The sequence below is a fragment of the Terrapene carolina genome, unplaced genomic scaffold (genome assembly GCF_002925995.2).
Source record: "Terrapene carolina triunguis isolate 2854851 unplaced genomic scaffold, T_m_triunguis-2.0 Scaffold18, whole genome shotgun sequence".
In the NCBI taxonomy this organism is placed as follows: domain Eukaryota; kingdom Metazoa; phylum Chordata; order Testudines; family Emydidae; genus Terrapene; species Terrapene triunguis.
The window spans coordinates 3,193,658-3,214,928 of NW_020664369.1; the positions used below are offsets into that span (position 1 = coordinate 3,193,658).

The 21,271-nt window shown below is 43.2% G+C and overlaps 1 protein-coding gene and 1 pseudogene across 2 annotated transcripts in view; one reads left to right on the forward strand and one right to left on the reverse strand.

Moving 5' to 3' along the window:
- Nucleotides 1–21,271, forward strand: part of LOC113405086 (ecto-NOX disulfide-thiol exchanger 1) — a 487,391-nt gene that overhangs the window by 464,551 nt on the left and 1,569 nt on the right. For both annotated transcript variants that reach the window (XM_026654602.1, XM_026654624.1), the window contains 2 exons: nt 7,766–7,868; nt 10,583–10,668. In XM_026654602.1, coding sequence (XP_026510387.1) covers nt 7,766–7,868; nt 10,583–10,668 — 189 coding nt within the window. The remainder of the gene's footprint in view (nt 1–7,765; nt 7,869–10,582; nt 10,669–21,271) is intronic.
- Nucleotides 1,174–1,595, reverse strand: LOC112103189 (annotated as a pseudogene).

The window sequence follows — 21,271 nt, forward strand, 5'->3', positions numbered from 1 at the left end:
GAATTGGCAGGGGTAAAAGTAACTTAAAGGATTTACCGGTATGCCGGAATCCTGCACAGGGGGCGTGGCCTCAACTGGAAGAGGTGGGGGCTTTAAATACCTGGGCCCTTTAAATCACCCCCAGAGCTACCAGCTGCAGAGGCGGCTGGGAGCCCCAGGGCTCAGAGGTGATTTAAAGGGCCCGGGGCTCCCTGCAGTGGACGGAGCCCCGGGCCCCTTAAATCACCACCATAGCCCTGCCACTGCTACCCTAGGACTCCGGCAGCGGGGCTCAGGAGGCAATTTAAATGGCCCAGGGCTCCGTCCTCTGCAGGGAGCCCCGGGCCCTTTAAATTGCCAGCCTGGGGAAGCCGGTCCGGTCCAGCATGACGTACTGGCTCTTGCCAGTATGCCGTACTGGACCGTACTGGCTTACTTTCACCTCTGGGGATTGGCCCTGCTTTGAGCAGGGGGTCAGACTAGATGACCTCCTGAGGTCCCTTCCAACCCTGATATTCTATGATTCTATGATGACTTCAGTGGACATTGAATTAGACCCAATAGGGGCTGCACACCAATATTAAATTATTACTGTGTGTGGCTATGGAGACATATATAACCAATTGTCAGCAATTGTAGAAAGAAATGAAAACTGAGTTGCAGCACTTAAAGATTGGGGAAGCCAAAAGCAGTTGTACGAGGGTTAAAAAAAACAAAACAAAAAACTATATGTAAGTGTAGTGTAGAAAGGGGTAGTTTTAAAACTGTTGGATCCCAAGTAATTTTATTCTAAAAATGGTTAGTTTAGAGAAACAAGAAATGGTAGGCCAGCTCTATTCTCTTACTGCCAGCTCAGGGATATGTCTCCCATTATTTAGTCACAAGGGCTTTTTTCCATACTTTAGGGGACATCCATGATCAAGCAAAATAAGCACAATTATTAACCATACCTATTTTAGTATTAAAGACAGGAAAAGAAAATGTTAGACAAAACACAAATAATAAATTAGTTACTTCTGTTACAAACTCTTGTGTATGTCTCTCTGTGGAGAGTGTTTAACAGAAATTACACCTTTGAGAGTGGACCGCATCTGAGGGGCTCTTTTCCCTTCGTAAGTGAAGACCAAAGTATATTGTTGTCCACAATTACTGTGAATTCAGTTTTAGTATCTTATTAGATGTTTAAAACTGTTTTCATATGAGCAAAATAATTTGTTTAAGGGCAAATGAAATCTGTCTAGTTATTAATAATAACCTAAACAGTTTCTTGGAGGAAACGTTGTGAGCAATCTCTGCACAATAAGACTTGTTACTCATCATCAGCACCTCAAGTTCTTTGACATTGTGGACCAGAAACTTTTTGAATCCTGTGGGCAGCATGTGTTTCATCTTTCTATTGCTACCATAACCAATGTTGGGCATCAAGATTTGGCCCTTGAACCTCCTGCGAGCTCTGTTATCGATACCTCTTGGTTTACGCCAGTTGCACTTGATCTTGACATAACGATCTGACTGATGGCGAATGAACTTCTTGGTTCTCTTCTTGACGATCTTAGGTTTCACCACGGGTCTGAGGGCAGACATAGCGTCTACAGCAAGGCTCCCACTTCCACTGGCCAACACAGTGGCTTATGCAACCACTTTAAATTGGGATTTCCAGTGTGATCTTGGTTGACTAGAGGTGAACCTCAGATACAATTCCTAATGGCGGCCACTCTGAGAGGCAGCGCCGCTGAGAAAACACACCTCTCTCAGGCTTGTTTAGATTCAAGCTGGTTGTTGTCACTTTCATTGGCATCATGCCTTCAGGGTTGGCTTAGCTGACACTTTCAGCTCTTGAATATGCAGTCCCTTTAATGAATATGCAACATTTCTTTAATTGCCTTTGTTCTTTTCCCAGTAAGAAAGATCCAGATAACGTTTAAAGTTAGTTTTAATTCTTTCTTTTTATTCAGTCCATTTTTGAGACTTGATTTTATTAGCATTTGAGAGGAAATGAAATTGTTTTCAAACTGTCCAAACATTCCTGTCCTTTATACACAAGTTTTTACCTCTCAAAAGAGACTTTTTAAATTAAATAACTCTTACAAAGACTTTAGTTTAAATATTTAATAGTTGTTGACTCTGCAGAACAATTTTTGGAACACCGATTTTCTTGTCTTCCTGAGTTGGTGAGGGTTTGCTTGTGCACTGCCAGTAACTAATTAATTCCACATTAATATAAGTATTTTGCACTTAAATGGCCTCTTACATTAGTAACTAGTTTAGCATCAAATGAGCTTGCTATATTTATACATACGACATATTATTCATACAACAATGCTATCGGACAGTTATTATATGAAGGTTTATATTTAGATATAAAATATTTGCAAATATACATTTTGAAAGCTTATGCCATCTTAAACATTTGAGAAACAACAAAGGTTTTCATCTTTAAGTAGAAACGTGAGTTGGAAGTAACCAGTATCTTCTGCAAAACATTCCTCACCATAAATGTTCCTCAAGTTCAAAGAAAAAAGACTTTAGGGTGTTTACAAAATAAATCAGTTTCAATAAGGATATTTCTGGAATTCTTTGTGCAGGTTTAAACTCAGGTTTTCCTTTGAAAAGAAAAGAAGGAGCTGGTGTAGGCTCACTTTACAAGTATATTTATGGCTCTGATAACACACCCTACATTCCTACTTACTCTACTTAAAACATGAATGGTCTGTCTTTGTAATGTTTGCTTGTCCTTGGGAGATAAAAGCAGAAACTTTCTGGAATTTCTTTGATTAGCTCTAAAACTTTGTAACATAAATAGCTAAATATATGTATTGTTGTATTTCCAAGCAACCTGGCTATAACATTCTTGTTGCTATATCTTAATATTTAGGAAAGGTGAAAACAAGTTTGAAATGAAGTTATAATTGTATTAATCTATTTTGCATTAATATTGAGGTCTCTTCCCCACATAAGAAGAAATATACTGTAGAAAACAGGTGATCTTCCTACTGTAGGCCAAATTCTATTCATTTTTACAATGAGATGACTAGGATTACATGGGTATAAATGAGCAGAATTTAGCCCATATGTTTAAAATCTGAGGCTGAATTCTGCAGTCCTTAACCAAGCAAAACTTCTGTTGGCATCGGTAACAGTTTTGCTCAACTGAGAACAGCAGAATTTGGCTCTGAATGTTTTTTTCTCCTTCAGAAATATAAATTGCCTTTTCTTCACATGCCTCCACCCTGCTCTGGATGACCTGCGTGCCTCTTGCTTTTGTTTCAGATACACAGCTTTTTCCCTCCTCCTCATCTTTCTTCAGAGAAAGCCTGGGGCTGATAAGAAAGGGTAGCAAACTGCTTATGCATGGCCAGCACTCTGCAGTTGCTCCCTGTGTGCCCCACACTGCCAGACACCTAGTAATGTCTTTCTCTACTTCCCCTTGTCCTGCTACTGTTGGCATAATTGCACAAAACAGATGTTAATCGGGCTTTGTATAGTCAGTACAAATGTCAAAACGTGCTGTGACCTCACTCAAAGTGTGGTAACTTTTACTGGTTTCAGAGAGGTAGCCGTGTTAGTCTGTATCTACAAAAAGAACAGGAGTACTTGTGGCACCTTAGAGACTAACACATTTATTTGGGCATAAGCTTTTGTGGGCTAAAACCCACTTCATCAGATGCATGGAGTGGAAAATACAGTAGGAATATATATATATACACAGAGAACATGACAGTTGACAAGAAAGTGTGAGTAACAGTAGGGGGGGAAATTAGCATGGGGAAATAGTTTTTAGTTTGTGTAATGACCCATCCATTGATACACAAATTCTTGTCAACTGTTTACCACTACAAAAGTTTTTTTCCCTCCCGCTGATAATAGCCCACCTTAATTGATTTGTCTCGTTAGTGTTGGTATGGCAACCCCCATCTTTTCATGTTCTCTGTGTATATATATCTTCCTACTGTATTTTCCACTCCATGCATCCGATGAAGTGGGTTTTAGCCCACGAAAGCTTATGCCCAAATAAATTTGTTAGTCTCTAAGGTGCCACAAGTACTCCTCGTTCTTTTAACTTTTACTGGGTGCTTCACAAAGCATAATATTCTCCGTGCCCCACAAAATCCTGCAGAATCCTCCCACTGGAAATGCATGGGCTTCTGTATTTGCTAAGCCCAAGGGAAGAGGGCACGGGGGGGGGGGGGTGGAGGGAAAGGCTCTTTATATCTCACCCACCCCTTTGCACTAGTGCAGGGGATGGCCATAGTCTGGTCCTATACGTGATATGCTGTCTGGCAATTTAATGCCAAGGGCGATGTCATGCTTTCCTGTGAGGGGAAAAAACCTATGGGAGAATTGGGAAACTCCACAAGCTTCTTCAAAATCACGCTGCAGAGAGCAAGGAGAGTTTTTGTCACATCCACAGAGTGGGCAGGGGACAGAGACCTAACCTGCTGAAATCTCATGAGCTGCAGAGAAATCCCATGATTCTCAGGGTACCCACAAGGGAGTACCCAGCGCCACCCCACTACTCCTTAGGGGCTCTGTATTCCCTTTGGCAGCACACCTCCCTTAGGAGCCAGGCTGTTATTAGTTCTCTGCCTGTAGGTGGGCCCAAAGCCTGTGTGTGTGGAGTGGGACCCTGTGTGAGATAATGATTGAATGTCAGCATTACTTTACCTAGAAAATATCCCTGCAGACCTGCCACCGAGAGTGACTCTCCGCTGATCTGATCCAAAACCATGGAGCCCCAAAAGTGAAGCATCTGCAGACTCGGAGGAATCATGTCCCATCAGCCCAGGCCCAGCTCGCTAACAACATTTGGACCAAAGTGGGGGAGGGGAATTCAAGTCCTTTCATCATCTGTTTGAAGAAAAAATTAAAATGATACTCTGGCCCCACTTACACCGAAAGGTCCCATTTTTGGTAACTGTGCTAGCACCATAAGGAGTGACTCCACCCACACTGAGCAGAAAGGTTTGCTTTATATGTAGTCTGCCCTTGGCTGTAGCACTCTAGTCATGCATCCATGTTCTACAGTTACCTGATGAAATTTGTTACTAATGAATACTCCTGGGGCCATGTCCCTACTGGCTTCCAAGTGCTATTTAACCTGGTTTATGACAGCCACATATTGCATTTAGTCCTTCCAAGGTCATTTCACTTCTAATGAATCCTAATTTCTCCATGCTCAGCCACACTCTTCTCCTTTATTGCAGTAACAGACAGATGGTTGCAAACTATTTATTTTATAATGAAACCTGGTAAAGGGGACTGCATAAAGGCCCAGAAAATAACATCTGCCAAGTAGAAATGGCCTCTGAACTAAGGGTGGAACAAAGCTGTACTGGAAAATGGAGATGCTCTAGTGCAGTGTTTCTCCAACAGTGCTACAGAGACTGCTGGTTGCTGACAGCCCTGCTTATGTCACAGGGGTGAAACATCTGTCACTCTGTAACCCGTGATCCGTTAGTTGTAGCCTAGTCCAGCACTCTTCGAGTAAATGTCCAGCCAGGCTGATGTTTAGTTTTCCTGTTTGCAGACACAATTTGTGCCTGCAAAAAAATACACCATTTTTTCTCCTGCCCACAAGTGAACTGTGTGGCTGCAAAGCTTAGTGGCTTCATACTCACCTACCAGATTTGCATCTGAAATACATACCATAGTTAGATACATAATTAGTAAGATTTTCACTGACATTATAATTGCAAGTGCAAATTCTGGATGAGTTGCAGGTGAATTTTTTTTGGAAATATGAAAAGGGTCATTTCCTTTTACTTCCACTCCTGGTTCCTACCAATGTTGCTACTGCCTCCTTTGACAGTTCTTAGCTGTCCTCTTTTTGCTATGGCATGAATCCCTAAGCCAGACTTGGCCGTATTGGCCATCAAACGCATACAAATGGCTCCATTCATCCATTTTATCATCTTCTCTGGGGCAGCAAGTCTTGCACAGAAGAATTTTATTCCCTGTAAACCCATTCACTCTTAATTACGCAAGTTCCTGCAACCTGCTTTTTAAGCATCCTCTGTGCCACTAGCAAGATTACCAATGTTTCCCTGCTTTCTACCCCCACCATCCGTCCAAGCAAGAACAACTTCTTGTGACTTCCTCTAGTCTCCATTAACTCTGCTTCATAAATCATACCAAGGGTTTTGCACATCCTCAAACCTGAGACACCATCTGCTCTCTAATTCCAAGGGGAGTAGAGTTTCTTTCCCTGTATCACCGCTCGACAAAACTTTCTAACTTTCCAAAAAAGGTAGTCGGGTGTTTTGGGTGATTGTTTTATCAAGTGCCCATCCTGTTGGTCTCTCTCCTCCCTCTCCATAATTACCCTTTTTAGAATGCTTTTATATCCTTGGAGACAAAAATTATATCTTAATGTATTCGGTCTCTACTGACTTGCATTGCTCTGGCTTCATGCTGTATTCTCCTTCATCTTCCTCCTAGCCCAATTATTCTGCTCTGCGGGCCTTCCCTCCCATCGCTGAACCCATAGATAGATACATTTACAGGCTTTCATTAGGATTCTTCCTCCTCCCCTTTTTGTTGCCCAAAGTCTGCAGCAGATTAGTACTTACTTCAGCTGTGGGTTGTATCTGGAGCAGTATCATTAATGTTATCCATCCCAGGGATGATGATGATGTTGTTATCATTTATTATTTGCATGACAGTACTACAAGTTAGTTAATGCCAAGATGACTTTCTTGTCTAAGAAGTAGAGCTGTTGACAATCCTGCGACAAAATGGTTTTTCATCAAAAAATGCCAATTAGTTGAAACTGAATTTTTTTTGCAGGAATTTCTCAGCTCAATTTAAAAAAAAAAAATCAAAATTGTTGAGACATCATTTTGAAATTGTCATTTTCTAAATGAAAAATTCAGATTTTTCTAGTTTCAAGCCACTTTTTGTTTCAAAATTGAATCTAGCTAGTGTAAAAACGTTTAAATAAAAAATGACTGAAATTGAAACAAAACATTTCAAAATTATCAAAACAAAATTCTTCAATTAACCCAAATCAAAAAATATTGGATTTGTGGGACACAAACATTTCTAAAATTGTGATTCTTTGTCCTGATTTGGGATAAGAAAATTTTAAAAAATTTCACAGGACAGGAAAACAGTTTCCTGCTTAGCTCTACCGAAAAGCAGCTGGACCAAGTAGAACATAGCTACTTAGGTGATCGAGATTTTACTGTAATTACTGCTTCTTGGAACCAACAGTCCCGTCCCCCTCCCCCCACACAGACACATATCTCTAACTCTTTTTGTCATGCTGGTAATTTTAAAAATGTAAGTCAATTACTAGAGCAGAAAGTTTGTCACAATGATTTTTATTTAAAAAATGTGAAATATTCACAGTCTATCAAATCCCTCCTTCAGTGCCAAAAAGCCATGTTAATATAACAGTCCAACCATATTATTTAGCTGTCGTCTTTGTTCTGAAATTGTCTTAGGAGGTTATAAGCTCCCCGTTCTGCTTGTGTAAAAGTGGAATTTTCTAAACCTCTCTCGTTTACAGTATGTACCTTCAGTCATGTCTAATAAAGAGGCAGCTGTGACAAAGTTGGCACCTACTATATACAGGAAATTCCTCTGCTTGCAGCAGTTGGGGAAACAGTGCTTCAAAAAGGTCTTTAATATTCTGCAAAGAACTCAATTATTTATAACTGTTTTGTCCTTAGCTGTAAATTAAAGTAATGATCTTTTATAAAGAGAGTTAAAAAGCAGCAGGCAGGTTTTTTATTGAAATGAATGAAATCTACCTAAACACCTGTTTTGTTTTTAAACTTTATAGGAAATCAATGTGTTGACAGTAGCATTGGTCAACCAAGAGAGAGAAAAAAATTCTGAGAAACGAAGCCAAGGTCTAAAATCAGAGAAAGAGGCACTGTTAATAGGTAAGACAACTCAGTACTCAGTTCATCACTGCATATAACAACCTAGAAAAAATGATCGTAGAATAAGCAACCTTGAAACGATTGTTTATTGTCAATGTATATTTGCATTTAACGTCACTGAATTAGAACTAAAGACTGCACTGCTTATCATTCACATGTGTTCACATTGGTTACAGTCAGAACAGCCAAATGGAATAAATAGAAACGTTTTGATCATAAGGGATATAGGACCAGTCCTACAAGGCTCATTCACATGACTAAGCCTTACTCACCCAAGAAGACCTACTGGTTTTAACATAAGCATTTTGTATGGAGGACAACTTGCAGGATCTGCCTCTATGCTTGTAATGTGACTATAGATAGATTCTGAATTTAGTTGTTCGAGGGTCTCATGGAGTAGAACAGTGTGAATGGTTATCTACCCATCGCACTAACAAAATGGGTGAAAGAGAAAGGAACAGAAACAATATTGAACAAAATAAGGATGCCCTTAGCAGTTTCCTTTTTTTTTTACATTAGGTGACATTTACTGACAAGAATAAGTATGGGAAATACCACAAGGACAGTTAATACTTTAGCATACCTAATGAAAAACTTTGAAGGGAAATTATATGTAACGGGCATTGGTCCATTCCAGAAAATGAACTGTGACTGGCATGACATGATACAGTGAGGATGGATTGTGATATATAAGGTTGTTAGTTTGGGTTCTTTTTAATTTTGGATCAGACATTCCATACATAATTTCAGTCCCAGCATTTGGCTTGCTTTTCATTGTAACTGTAAATGAATGCCTTTGATTTATTCATGGATAAATAGAGGTAGATGACTTGGTATATTGGGAATTTTATGTAGAGCTTTTCACCGCTAAGTGACCAGTTATTTGAATCCAGCCCACTTTATGGCTGTCCCATGGCTCATGTGAAGTGAGCATGTGGTCTCAGTCCTGATCTTAATGGTCATATGTCCACATCAGACAACCATCATCAGAACTGGTGGTCTTAATGGGAACCAAGGACTGCACGGGCATGGAAATCCAACGTTACTCTTTCCCTTCAAGATTAGGGATGAGGCACATTGGTGATTGGTAAGAGGAGACTTTGCCCTATAGCTGCCCATTCTCTAGAATTGTCAATATTTCACAAGCACTAAAATTCACTTAAGAAAAGCTGAGTTACTAAGTTGGTATCATGCATCTCTAGTCAATAATTAGAAGCATATTTTCAAGCAGCCTTTTATTTCCTTTACATTAATTAAAGATGGGCCATAGGTACAGAAATCAGATCTGGATTTTGAATACTCCAAAACAGAGGTGTTTGGAGCTGAAGTTTTGGTTCAATCTATAACAAAGATGGTGCCATTAGCAAACTGAGGACTGAATACAGGTTTGGATTTCCAATGGCTCCAGTCAAAGTTTAGTGGTATTTAGTTTGGGCCCAGTTCTGCAATTATTGACAGAGACCTTGATCCTGCAAAGATTTACACATGTGCTTATGTTTATACACTGGACGGCTAGTTCCATTGATTTCCATGGGATGACTCGCTATATAAGTAAGTCTTTGCAGGATCAGGACAAGAATTTGCAAACATAACTGGAAATCTGAAAGAGGAAAAGGAAAGATGTAAAATGAGTTAAGCTTTACTTATCTTTTTCTACTGTTGCCAGTGTTTGGGAAAAGCTGAAACTTAAAGGTGATTCTATTTCAGTCAGTATCAGGACCAGCAGAGTGGCCTGCAATTCACAAGATACAGTGACCCATTTTTGTAATTTGTAAGCATTTTGCTCTTACTCTGTTTATGCCTTAAAAATAAAGAACCGCCCCTTAAGGTTTATTAGTTAAGAAACTCAACCAAAGGGAGCTGAAAATATCTTTGAATCTTACTGTTCAACTCTCAGCAAATAGTTAGTGACATGCATGCTGATGACCATTACATATGCTCATTGTTCTTGTAGAGAAGGAGAAATGGGATAATGCTTTTAATAGCAATGCTGACATCCAACAGCCTGCTTTCTCGATTCGTCCCTATTATGCTGACACTTGATTTCCACTACAGGAAAAAAAACTCTAGATTTAGAATCTGACTCCTCCTCAGCCCTTTATTCCCAGACCTTTCAACATGATCTTGTAAATTGCAATGAAGAAAGACAGAGCTTGCTCCCTTTTAAGGAAAAAAAATAAGTAAATATGTCAAGAAGGATTTGTGCTTCTCTCAGCAGCACTTAGGGGTAATATGGATTAAACACTTATCATAACTAGCAACAACATAATTATTAGAAAAATTCAAGGCACTGCAGTTTCTAACACAGTTCATATGAAACGTTTTCACAACAGAGCTTCCACTGAAGGGGAAAAAGCAATAATTTTTCCATTCCAATATCTACTATTACATATTGGTAAATCAAGCATAAAATAGGTAATTGAAATGCTTCCAGCAAGTCTTTGTTTAGAAATCCCTTTATTCATCTGTATATTATCTTGGTCACTTACTTGCTAACTGCTGTCATTCCTGAAGATGAGCGATTGTGTTTACCGTGTTACTATGGCTGTGTTAAAAATGTGCTGTTCTCTTTTGTTTATTGAACTGTGTAAGAAATATAAGAATCGTAACTCAGACTGAAAAACTTGCAATGACTTATTCAGAATTACTGTGTTTAGACATATGATATATTGACTCAGGTAATTTCAATACCTTGTGTGTTTGTTTTAATACAGGTATCATATCTACATTTCTTCATGTGCATCCTTTCGGTGCCAATATAGAATACCTTTGGTCTTACATGCAGCAGCTGGACTCTAGGGTAAAAAACGTTAATCAAAGTCTGGTTTCTTTATAGAACTTTTGTTTTGTTCTTTACTGCATGTTAAACTCGGCATGAGTTTCCATTAGAGAGATAATGGGATGTGGGGCTTGGGGGTTTGCAGTCTTCATTCATTCGCAAATTATGTTGCGCACATGTACCTGAGGTCTTTTGCCTTTCATTATTTCGCTGTGCTTTTGTGGCAAGGAAGGCTGTTGTATTAAATGGCAAAGACTACCATGCTGATTCTAGGAAATATGATTCTTATTTACTTCATGTAATTTGTAGGAAATAAATTAAGATGTAGGTTTAGCTCTGGCCACCAAAAGGAGAGAGGATGGCCAGACAGAGACCATTTCTTGGGACCGTGCCTCTTAGAGAGCCTTGTACCCTACTATGCGCCCCTCACCTTACCCCGATGCTGCCCCTCAGAGCTGAGAATGCTCTTGATACGTCGCTCAGTGAGCCCTCTGCACATTGGAGCAATAATTGTGCAGTACAAATGGAGAGTGGAGTGTAAAGCACTAACGGCTGCAGGCCCTATCAGAGGAGCCATAGAAGTGGTCACTACTTCAGGCTATAGCATGCAGATGGACCAGGGGAAGAGACTACAGTAAGCTAGATAATACACTGTCTCTCTTCTCACTTCATCCCATCCCCATACCACATAATCGACACTGTGCTTATGAAAAATATTCTTTGCTCATTGGCTAAATGTGGTGATGCCTGTGTCATAGAATGATTCTATGACACAGGCATAGAATCATAGAATGTCAGGGTTTGGAAGGGACCTCAGGAGGTCATCTAATCCAACCCCCTGCTCAAAGCAGGACCAATCCCCAGACAGATTTTTACCTCAGATCCCTAAATGACCCCCTTAAGGACTGAATTTACAACCCTGGGTTTAGCAGGCCAATGCTCAAACCACTGAGCTATCCCTCCCCCGTGTGTCAATGCAACAAAAGTCTGATTAAATAAGTCTAGTGAAATTCATGTTCCTATTATCTCTTCCTCTGGTCAGTATAACTTGGTTCTAAATAATCCCTTTCCTTCTGAAGTAAGGAGTTAAATACTGGCCCTGGTGTGGCTATAAAATATAAGCAGACATTAGGCACTTAACAATGATTTGCATAGCGGGTTGTTGAGATACAAGTAACTAGTTACATATTGTGGGTCAAAGCCTGCACTCCTTATACTATTGACTTCAACTGACTGCAATAACCTCCCACTTCCTGTCCTCTTGGAATCTCCCCTCTTCAATTTATCTAACATTCAGACTGTAGCCAAGATAATGTTCCTTTTCTTCTGCTCTGACTATGCCACCCCTCCCTAGAACCCTTTCGTGGACTCCATGCAAGATAGCGCCATAGCTGAGACTAGTGAGATGCTTTAGCTAGAACCCCATTAGTGTGAGAGAGAAAGGGCAGCTGGCAGGGCCCTGAGCCTTTGGAAGTCGCTTCCTGCCATAACAGCCTGTTTGTCAGCGCATCACAGCCCATCGTTTTTCTCTTGTCCTGAAAGAGGTGGGTGCAGGATAGGGCTGGGTAACAGTGGGTACTGGGTGGCTGTGTTTTCACTGCAGAGTTGTACAAATCCGAGTGATGACATGTTTCTTTCTGTATCGAGTTCAAATTCCTGGTCCTGACTTCCAAGGCACTTAGATCTCAGCCCCTTCTTTTCCCCACACTCCTCATCTTATGCTGTGCTCTGATGCTCCATATCTTCTCCCACTCGAGCTTTTGTGCCTCTTTTCATGCTGTTCCCAATCTCTGGCATGTACTTGCTCTGCCAGTCAGCCAAGCGTCCTCACTCATCTTTCATATCCCTTTGTAATACCAACTGCTTTTGATTAGGTTTCAGCTGCTGTCCTCTCCCGGGGTTGGCCACTCCTGCTTAATTAACAATATTTAAAATACAGGCTCCATGTGCCACATACCAGAGTTCAGACTGCTATTTGTTGTACCCCTTATGCCTCTTTTCCATCTCCTACTTCCTGTTGGAATAATGTCCTGTGTTTAATTCAGGCCCAGTGCTGCAACCTTTACTCACACAAATTGTTTCATTGACTTCACTGGGAGCATTCACAGGGTCAGACACTTAGGTTGTAAACTCCTCATGGAATGGAGCTTGATCTCTCTCCCTTTCTGTAAAGTGCTGTTTAAATTTGCAGGGCTACATCAGTGCCAAATAATAAATGTGGACTGCAGGATTTGGCCGGATGAGTTTATTTCTGAAGTGACTGACAGTAGTAGCAAATTACTTTTTAATAACGGGATCCAGAGATATAATCTCAGAGATTAATTTCATTTACTTTCCATGGATACCTTGTCATTACTACCGAAGCAGGAATGATAATGTCATAGTACCCGGGTTGGCTGCAGTCTCGCTGTGCAACTCACACGTTACACAAAAGTAACCTGCTAGCAATTACTCTTATGAGAAGTAAGAAAAATATGTAACAGATTTCTTTTTGGCTGTAGATTGATTGGCCCTGACACTGAGTCTCTCTGGCACTTTTCTGCAAATCACTTAAACGCTCTGCCTCAGTTTCCCCTTTGGAAAACTAAAGAGGCATGGCTAATATTTTCTTATCTTGCTGGGGTGGTGGTGTTAGGCTTAATTAGTGTACTTCCTGTTGGTAAAGTGCTGTGAAAATGAAAAATACTACCATAGTAGTATGCTAGTAGTGTTAGTAAACAGATTTGTAATAAAACTGTTGTCCACGTAACTGGAGGATACTGCCGTGAATAACAAATCTATTGCACAGGAAGCAGCAGCAGTACTTCCCAGTTATTTTTTGTATTATGATAGTGTCCAGAGGCCCCAGTGAGTATTCAAGCTCCTTTGGGCTAAATGCTGAACAAATGCACAGGAAGACACAACCACTGCACACAAGGAGTTTACAATCTAAAAAGTCAAAGACAAATGGTGGGAGGAAGGGGTACAGAATACAAGCAGAGTGATCACGGAGATGGCAGGTTTTGAGAGTCCCAGTTATTTGAGTGCCAGAAGCTGGGACTGGACGATGGGATGGTTCACTCAATAAATTGCCATGTTCTGTTCATTCCCTATGAAGCATCTGGCATTGGCCACTGTCAGAAGACAGGATACTGGGCTAGATGGACTATTGGTCTGACCCAATATGGCCATTCTTACGGCCTCTATTTTATTGGTGGTATCTGAGGGAAACAACCTGAATTTATATTGCACTTCACTATTCTAATGTAATTTTAGTTTATTTTGGCCCATTTTCACTTTTTAAAAATGCATATTTATCTTATTAATTATCCTTGTCTATTCAAATGTTATTTTCTCCCATACCGTGTGCCTTACCGCTGACCCAGAATAGACACCTGTCGGACCAAGATGGTGGTTCAGTTTCCATGGTCATTCTGTTTTTGGTCTCTTTGCTGATTCTGCAAGGGTGCCACCGTGGTGGTGATTTTTGTTTTTTGGGTGATGATGGGCCCATCTTTCCAACTAGAAACTTGACTGAGGTGACCAGCTCACATAGCTCTCCAAATGTACAAAGACTTTGAGTGACATGGAGGCAGAAACAATGTCTCCTACAGCTCTGGGGCTGCTGCCGAATCCTCAGGCAGCGTACCATGGAGCTCTTAACCTGCACTGTGCCTCAGTGGGTCACAGCTGAGAATGCCAGGTTCGGGACAAACCGCTGAGAAACAGGGCAGGCTCACCCCAAACTGGTGGTTATTCTATTATTAGATTATACCAAGCCAGTAACAAAAGTAAACTTCTGTCTCACCACACTGGTTAACAAGAAGTCAGAAATGCAGTCTCCTTAGGCATTCCAGCCCTTGTTTCACCACCCAGACACTGGACTCTATGATGAGTGGTTACTGAAAACCAATTTAATCACATATAGGGTCCTCTAATCCCAAGAGATCAGCCACATAGCCAGGTCAGTCTATAACTCAGATCTTACCCAATAATCATGCTGTTGCCAATCCTTTAGGCCTGGTCTACACTATGAGTTTAGGTCGAATTTAGCAGCGTTAAATCGAATTAACCCTGCACCCATCCACACGACAAAGCCATTTACTCCGACATAAAGGGCTCTTAAAATCGATTTCTGTACTCCTCCCCAACGAGGGGAGTAGCGCCGAAATCGACATTGCCATTTCGAATTAGGGTTAGTGTGGCCGCAATTTGATGGTATTGGCCTCCGGGAGCTATCCCACAGTGCACCATTGTGACTGCTCTAGACAGCAATCTGAAGTCGGATGCACTGGCCAGGTAGACAGGAAAAGCCCCGCGAACTTTTGAATTTCATTTCCTGTTTGCCCAGCGTGGAGGGCACAGGTGATCACGCAGAGCTCATCAGCACAGGTAACCATGCAGTCCAAGAATCGAAAAAGAGCTCCAGCATGGACCGTACGGGAGGTACTGGATCTGATCGCTATATGGGGAGAGGATTCCGTGCTAGCAGAACTACGTTCCAAAAGATGAAATGCCAAAACGTTTGAAAAAATCTCCAAGGGCATGATGGAGAGAGGCCACAATAGGGACTCACTACAGTGCCACGTGAAAGTTAAGGAGCTCAGACAAGCCTACCAGAAAACCAAAGAAGCAAACGGAAGGTCCGGGTCAGAGCCGCAGACATGCCGCTTCTATGCTGAGCTGCATGCAATTCTAGGGGGGGCTGCCACCACTACCCCACCTCTGACCATGGATTCTGAGGAGGGGGTAATCTCAGACATGCCTGAGGATTCTGCGGACGGGGAAGAGGAGGAGGAGGATGAGCTTGCGGAGAGCACACAGCACTCCGTTCTCCGTTCTCCCCAACAGCCAGGATCTTTTTCTCAGCCTGACTGAAGTACCCTCCCAACCCTCCCAAGGCAGTATCCCAGACAATGAGGCCATGGAAGGGACCTCTGGTGAGTGTACCTTTGTAAATATAAAACATAGTTTAAAAGCAAGCGTTTTTTAATGATTAATTTGCCCTGAGGACTTGGGATGCATTCGCGGCCAGTACAGCTACTGGAAAAGTCTGTTAACGTGTCTGGGGATGGAGCGGAAATCCTCCAGGGACATCTCCATGAAGCTTTCCTGGAGGTACTCCAAAAGCCTTTGCAGAAGGTTTCTGAGCAGTGCAGCCTTATTCCGTCCTCCATGGTAGGACACTTGACCACTCCATGCTAGTAGCAAGTAATCTGGTATCATTGCATGACAAAGCCTGGCAGCGTATGGTCCCGGTGTTTGCTGGCATTCAAGCAACATCCGTTCTTTATCTCGCTGTGTTATCCTCAGGAGAGTGATATCGTTCATGGTAACCTGGTTGAAATACGGGAATTTACTGAAGGGGACAGAGGTGGCCGTTCCTACTGCGCTGTTTGATGTGGCTGAAAAGAAATCCTTCCCTGCAGTTTGCTAAGCGGGGGGTGAGGGGGATCATTGGTGCTGAGCTTTTCGCATTTGGCTAGCTAGGGGTAAAGCGATCATCCCAGAGAATTGGATGGGGGGGTAGTTTGGTTTCTGCTGCTGCACATTAACAGGAAAACCGCAGCACTCAACGGGCTTTGCTTGGTATGTGGGAAAGGAGGGTGCTGCTTTTAGGAAGGCTGCAGAAGCCGAAAGACAATGGCTTACCATGGCCGCATGCAAGCCGAATTCTGTTGCCCGGACCTGCATCTGTGATCTCTAACACCAAAGCCGCAGGCACTCAATATTAAGATGCAAAATGTGACCTTGTACCGAAATCACATGTGCTATGTAATGTGAATAGTGTTGTTCACCGTGAAAGAGTATAAGCATTGTTCTGTAAAATGTATCTTTTTAAATACTTCTCTCCCTTTTTTCCCTCCCTCCCGCAGCTGCAAATTTTTCAAGCCTCCCTCCTCCGTCCCGAAGGCTATCTCAGATAAGGCGGGGGGGGAAACGGACGCGAGACTAAATGTTCTCTGAAATCATGGAATCGACCCGCAATGAAAGAGCTCATCTGAATGAGTGGAAGGACACGGTATCAAAGTACAGGAAAGATGCCAGTGAAAGTGAGGACAGGAGGGACCAACGTGAGGACATGAGGGACCAACGTGAGGAGAGGAGAGACGCTTGAGATGAGAGGTGGTGGGATGCAACGCTGGGGATGCTATGTGAGCAAACGGACATGCTCCGGCATCTGGTGGAGCTTCAGGATCACAGAGTGCCGCTGCAGCCCCTGTATAACCGCCCTCCCCCCTCACCATGTTCCATAGCCTCCTCACCCAGACGTGTAAGAATGCGGGGGGGTGGGAGGGAGGTTCCGTGCACCCTTCCACTCCACCCCAGTGGACAGCCCAAGCAAAAAGCTGTCATTATTTTGAACTTTTTTAGTGGCCTTTTCCTTCCCTCCTATCCTCCTCCCAAACCCCACCCGGGCTACCTTGTCAGTTCTCTCCCTCTTTTTATAATCAATTAATAAAGAATACATGATTTTTAAACGATAGTGACTTTATTTCCTTTGAAAGCAAGCTGTGATCGAAGGGGGAGGGTGGGTTTCTTACAGAGAATGAGTCAATCAAGGGGGCGGGTTTTCATCAAGGAGAAACAAACAGAACTTTCACACCGTAGCCTGGCCAGTCATGAAACTGGTTTTCAAAGCTTCTCTGATGCGCAGCGCTTCCGGGTGTGCTCTTCTAATCGCCCTGGTGTCTGGCTGCGCTTAATCAGCGGCCAGGCGATTTGCCTCAGCCTCCCACCCCGCCATAAAGGTCTCCCCCTTACTCTCACAGAGATTGTGGAGCACACAGCAAGCAGCAATAACAATGGGAATATTGGTTTGGCTGAGGTCTGAGCGAGTCAGTAACGTGCGCCAGCAACCCTTTAAACGTCCAAATGCACATTCTACCACCATGCTGCACTTTCTCAGCCTGTAGTTGAACAGCTCCTGACTACTGTCCAGGCTGCCTGTGTATGGCTTCATGAGCCATGGCATTAAGGGGTAGGCTGGGTCCCCAAGGATAACTATAGGCATTTCAACATCCCCAACGGTTATTTTCTGGTCTGGGAAGTAAATCCCTTGCTGCAGCCGTTTAAACAGATTAGTGTTCCTGAAGATGCGAGCGTCATGAACCCTTCCCGGCCATCCCACATTGATGTTGGTGAAACGTCCCTTGTGATCCACCAGTGCTTGCAGCACCATTGAAAAGTACCCCTTGCGGTTTATGTACTGGCTGCCCTGGTGCTCTGGTGCCAAGATAGGGATATGGGTTCCATCTATTGCCCCACCACACTTAGGGAATCCCGTTGCAGCAAAGCCATCCACTATGACCTGCACATTTCCCAGAGTCACTACCTTTGGTAGCAGCAGCTCAGTGATTGCTTTGGCTACTTGCATCACAGCAGCCCCCACAGTAGATTTGCCCACTCCACATTGATTCCCGACTGACCGGTAGCTGTCTGGCGTTGCAAGCTTCCACAGGGCTATTGCCACTCGCTTCTCAACTGTGAGGGCTGCTCTCATCTTGGTATTCTGGCGCTTCAGGGCAGGGGAAAGCAAGTCACAAAGTTCCATGAAAGTGCCCTTATGCATGCGAAAGTTTTGCAGCCACTGGGAATCGTCCCACACCTGCAACACTATGTGGTCCCACCAGTCTGTGCTTGTTTTCCGGGCCCAGAATCGGCGTTCAATGGCTAGAACCTGCCCCATTAACAACATGATCTCCAAAGCGCCGGGGCCCGCGGTTTGAGAGAATTCTGTGTCCATGTCCTCATCACTCTCGTTGCCGCGCTGTCGTCGCCCCCTCCTCCTCGCCTGGTTTTTCAGGTCCTGGTTCAGCATAAACTGCACAATAATGCGGGAGGTATTTACAATGTTCATGACTGCTGTCTTGAGCTGAGCGGGCTCCATGCTTGCCGTGGTATGGTGTCTGCAGTGTTCACCCAGGAAAAAAGGCGCGAAACGGTTGTCTGCTGTTGCTTTCATGGAGGGAGGGGTTAGGCTGTACCCAAAACCACCAGCAACAATGTTTTTTGCCCCATCAGGCCTTGGGATCTCAACCCAGAATTCCAACGGGCGGGGGAGACTGCGGGAACTATGGGATAGCTACCCACAGTGTAACGCTCCAGAAGTCGACACTAGCCTCGGTACATGGACGCACACCGTAAAATTAATGTGCTTAGTGTGGCCGCATGCACTCGACTTTATACAATCGGTTGCCAAAAATCGAATTCTGTAAATTCGGAGTAATCCCGTAGTGTAGACATACCCTTAGTATCTAATAACTAATGGCTTATTTATGAGAGGAAAGAGGAGAGAGTTAAAATGATCAAAGAAATCATATACATACAATCATTGCAACGTTCTTAGATCAGGTTTGTAGCAGTGATGTTACAGATTGCTGGCTTGTAAAGTCTCTTGGAACTTCCAAACGACTGGAAGGTCCTCAGTCTATAGTCAATATGCTCCTTTTAGTGTAAATGCATAGTCCAAAGATCAGAGCAGGAAAGAAACAAAATGGTGATGCTTTCAGGGTCCTTTATACCTTCTTCCACGTGGAGGGACTGGTCTCAGTCTTAGTTTGTGGAAAATTACAGGCACAAGATGGAGGCCAGGGTCATATGAGCAAGTCACACGCCCTTGCATGCTTTGATGACTTATAGGAGCAGCCATTACCCATATTCTGGCTAAAGTGTCCACAGGAAGGCTCACAGGGTGGGAAGGAGCTTCTTCTATGGCCCATTGTGAGAGTTAAGTGTTCTTTGATGGGCCATCAACTTGAATGGGCTATTCACAATGTGCTGGCTAGACTGGATGTAAACTAACTTCTGGGTGTTACTGTAGGAGCAAACATATTTGAAATACTGGTACATTGTGTCTAACGTTATGAATATTGACTAAGATGATACATGCATACAAACAGGATAATCATATTTGATAAATTGTAACCTTTCCATTGGTACCTTACATGACACATTTTGAATACCATTTGGTGCAATTGTCTAACAGTGGCAATATTAATGATATAAATCGTCATATTTCATACAGGATCACACCAGCTCCTCTTGCCAGTGTGGAGAAGGCCCTGCCCCACTGTGACCATTGGCCTTGTAAAGTCCTTGTGCTCAAGGGGGCTCAGGGACCAGGACTGTGGCCCTGTCCTCACACATCCCTTGCAGCCCCACATAGGGTTCAGTGCAATCTGGCCCTTAATGGTTACCTGCTAAATTTAATCCATAGTTTATGAAGTAAACTATTTTAAATACTGCATCTACATTTTAGCTTAGCTGAAAGTGCCTGACCAAACCTTTATCAAGGGAGCCTTTGTTTATCTTATTTTAATCATAAATATGGAAACCAAAAAATAAAACTAATATTTTAGGTTTTTTTCAAGAAAATTAGAGTGCTAAACCTCAAGACCAATTAAAGTATATACACTTCTTAGAGAGACTAAAGCAAATGTTATGCAATGATAACAGCCTAGCAATGGTATATCTTCTGGTTATATATTATTCCATAGGCACCGACTTCCTGTTTGCCCGGTGGGTGCCCCCCGCCCATGGCCACACCCTTCCCCGCCTCCTCCCGCCCCTGCACTACCCTCACCCTGCCCCCATTCCACTCCCTTCCCCCAAGTCCCCGTCCCTGCCCCGCCTCTTCTCCGCCTCCTCCCCTGAGTGTGCCGTGTCCCCGCTCCTCCCCCGTCCCTCCTGGAAAGTCCAAAGCGCTGCCAACAGCTGTTTGGCGGAGGCCAGACAGAAAGCCCTGGGAGATAGGTGGAGGAGCGGGAATGCGGCACAGTCGGGGGAGGAGGAGGCAAGGAGGGGGAGGGAGCAGGGAGAGCTTGGCTGCTGGTGGGTGCTAAGCACCCGCTAATGTTTCCCCATGGGTTCTCCAGCCCTAGAGCACCCACGGAGTCAGCACCTATGTATTGTTGTTCTTTTATAATGCCAGTTCAGGTACAAAAAGCAAGACCCATGCTGCAGGGGATTTACATTTGTGTTAGCGTCAGGAGATTCAGATGTATGGAGTTAATGTTAACAAAAGGTCTGACCACTAGCATACCATTAATTTAGTACAAAGCTGTAGGGTTTATTTATAGGACAGTCCCATAATAAAGACTATAAAGCTGCCTGATTAGCATGTATCTACTGTTCTACTGCATCTTAGAGCATTTCTGCAAACAAGCTGATAATATGGTTGATTTTGTTCTCACTTCCACCTGTGCACATCAGAAATAACTGCAGTTAGTGATGTATAAATAGGGTAAGTGAGCTCAGAATCAGATTCAGTGTCTGTATGTCATAGCTACCATGGCATAGTTTTGGGGTAATACTACAGGGCATGGGTGATTCTCCACATGCAATGTAGGGAGCATTCCATGCACTTCCTCCTACCTTCTGGCCATGAACAAGGTGCTGTCCAAAACCCCATTGGGGAAGATAAGCCATTTAGGGGTATTAGGAGGGCTTATGTGACGGGGGGAGGAACAATGGTGGACAGTTCAGTAGACTGCATTGTCTTTAAGGGCAGGCTAGCTGCTAAACTCGTGTGTACTGTGTGGGATTCTCTTCCAGGAGCTCTGGTGGCTATGCAAGACCCCTTCGTGCTTCCTCTTCCAGGCCCAATGGTACAAAGGGAACAACCTATCCTTCCCCAACCCCA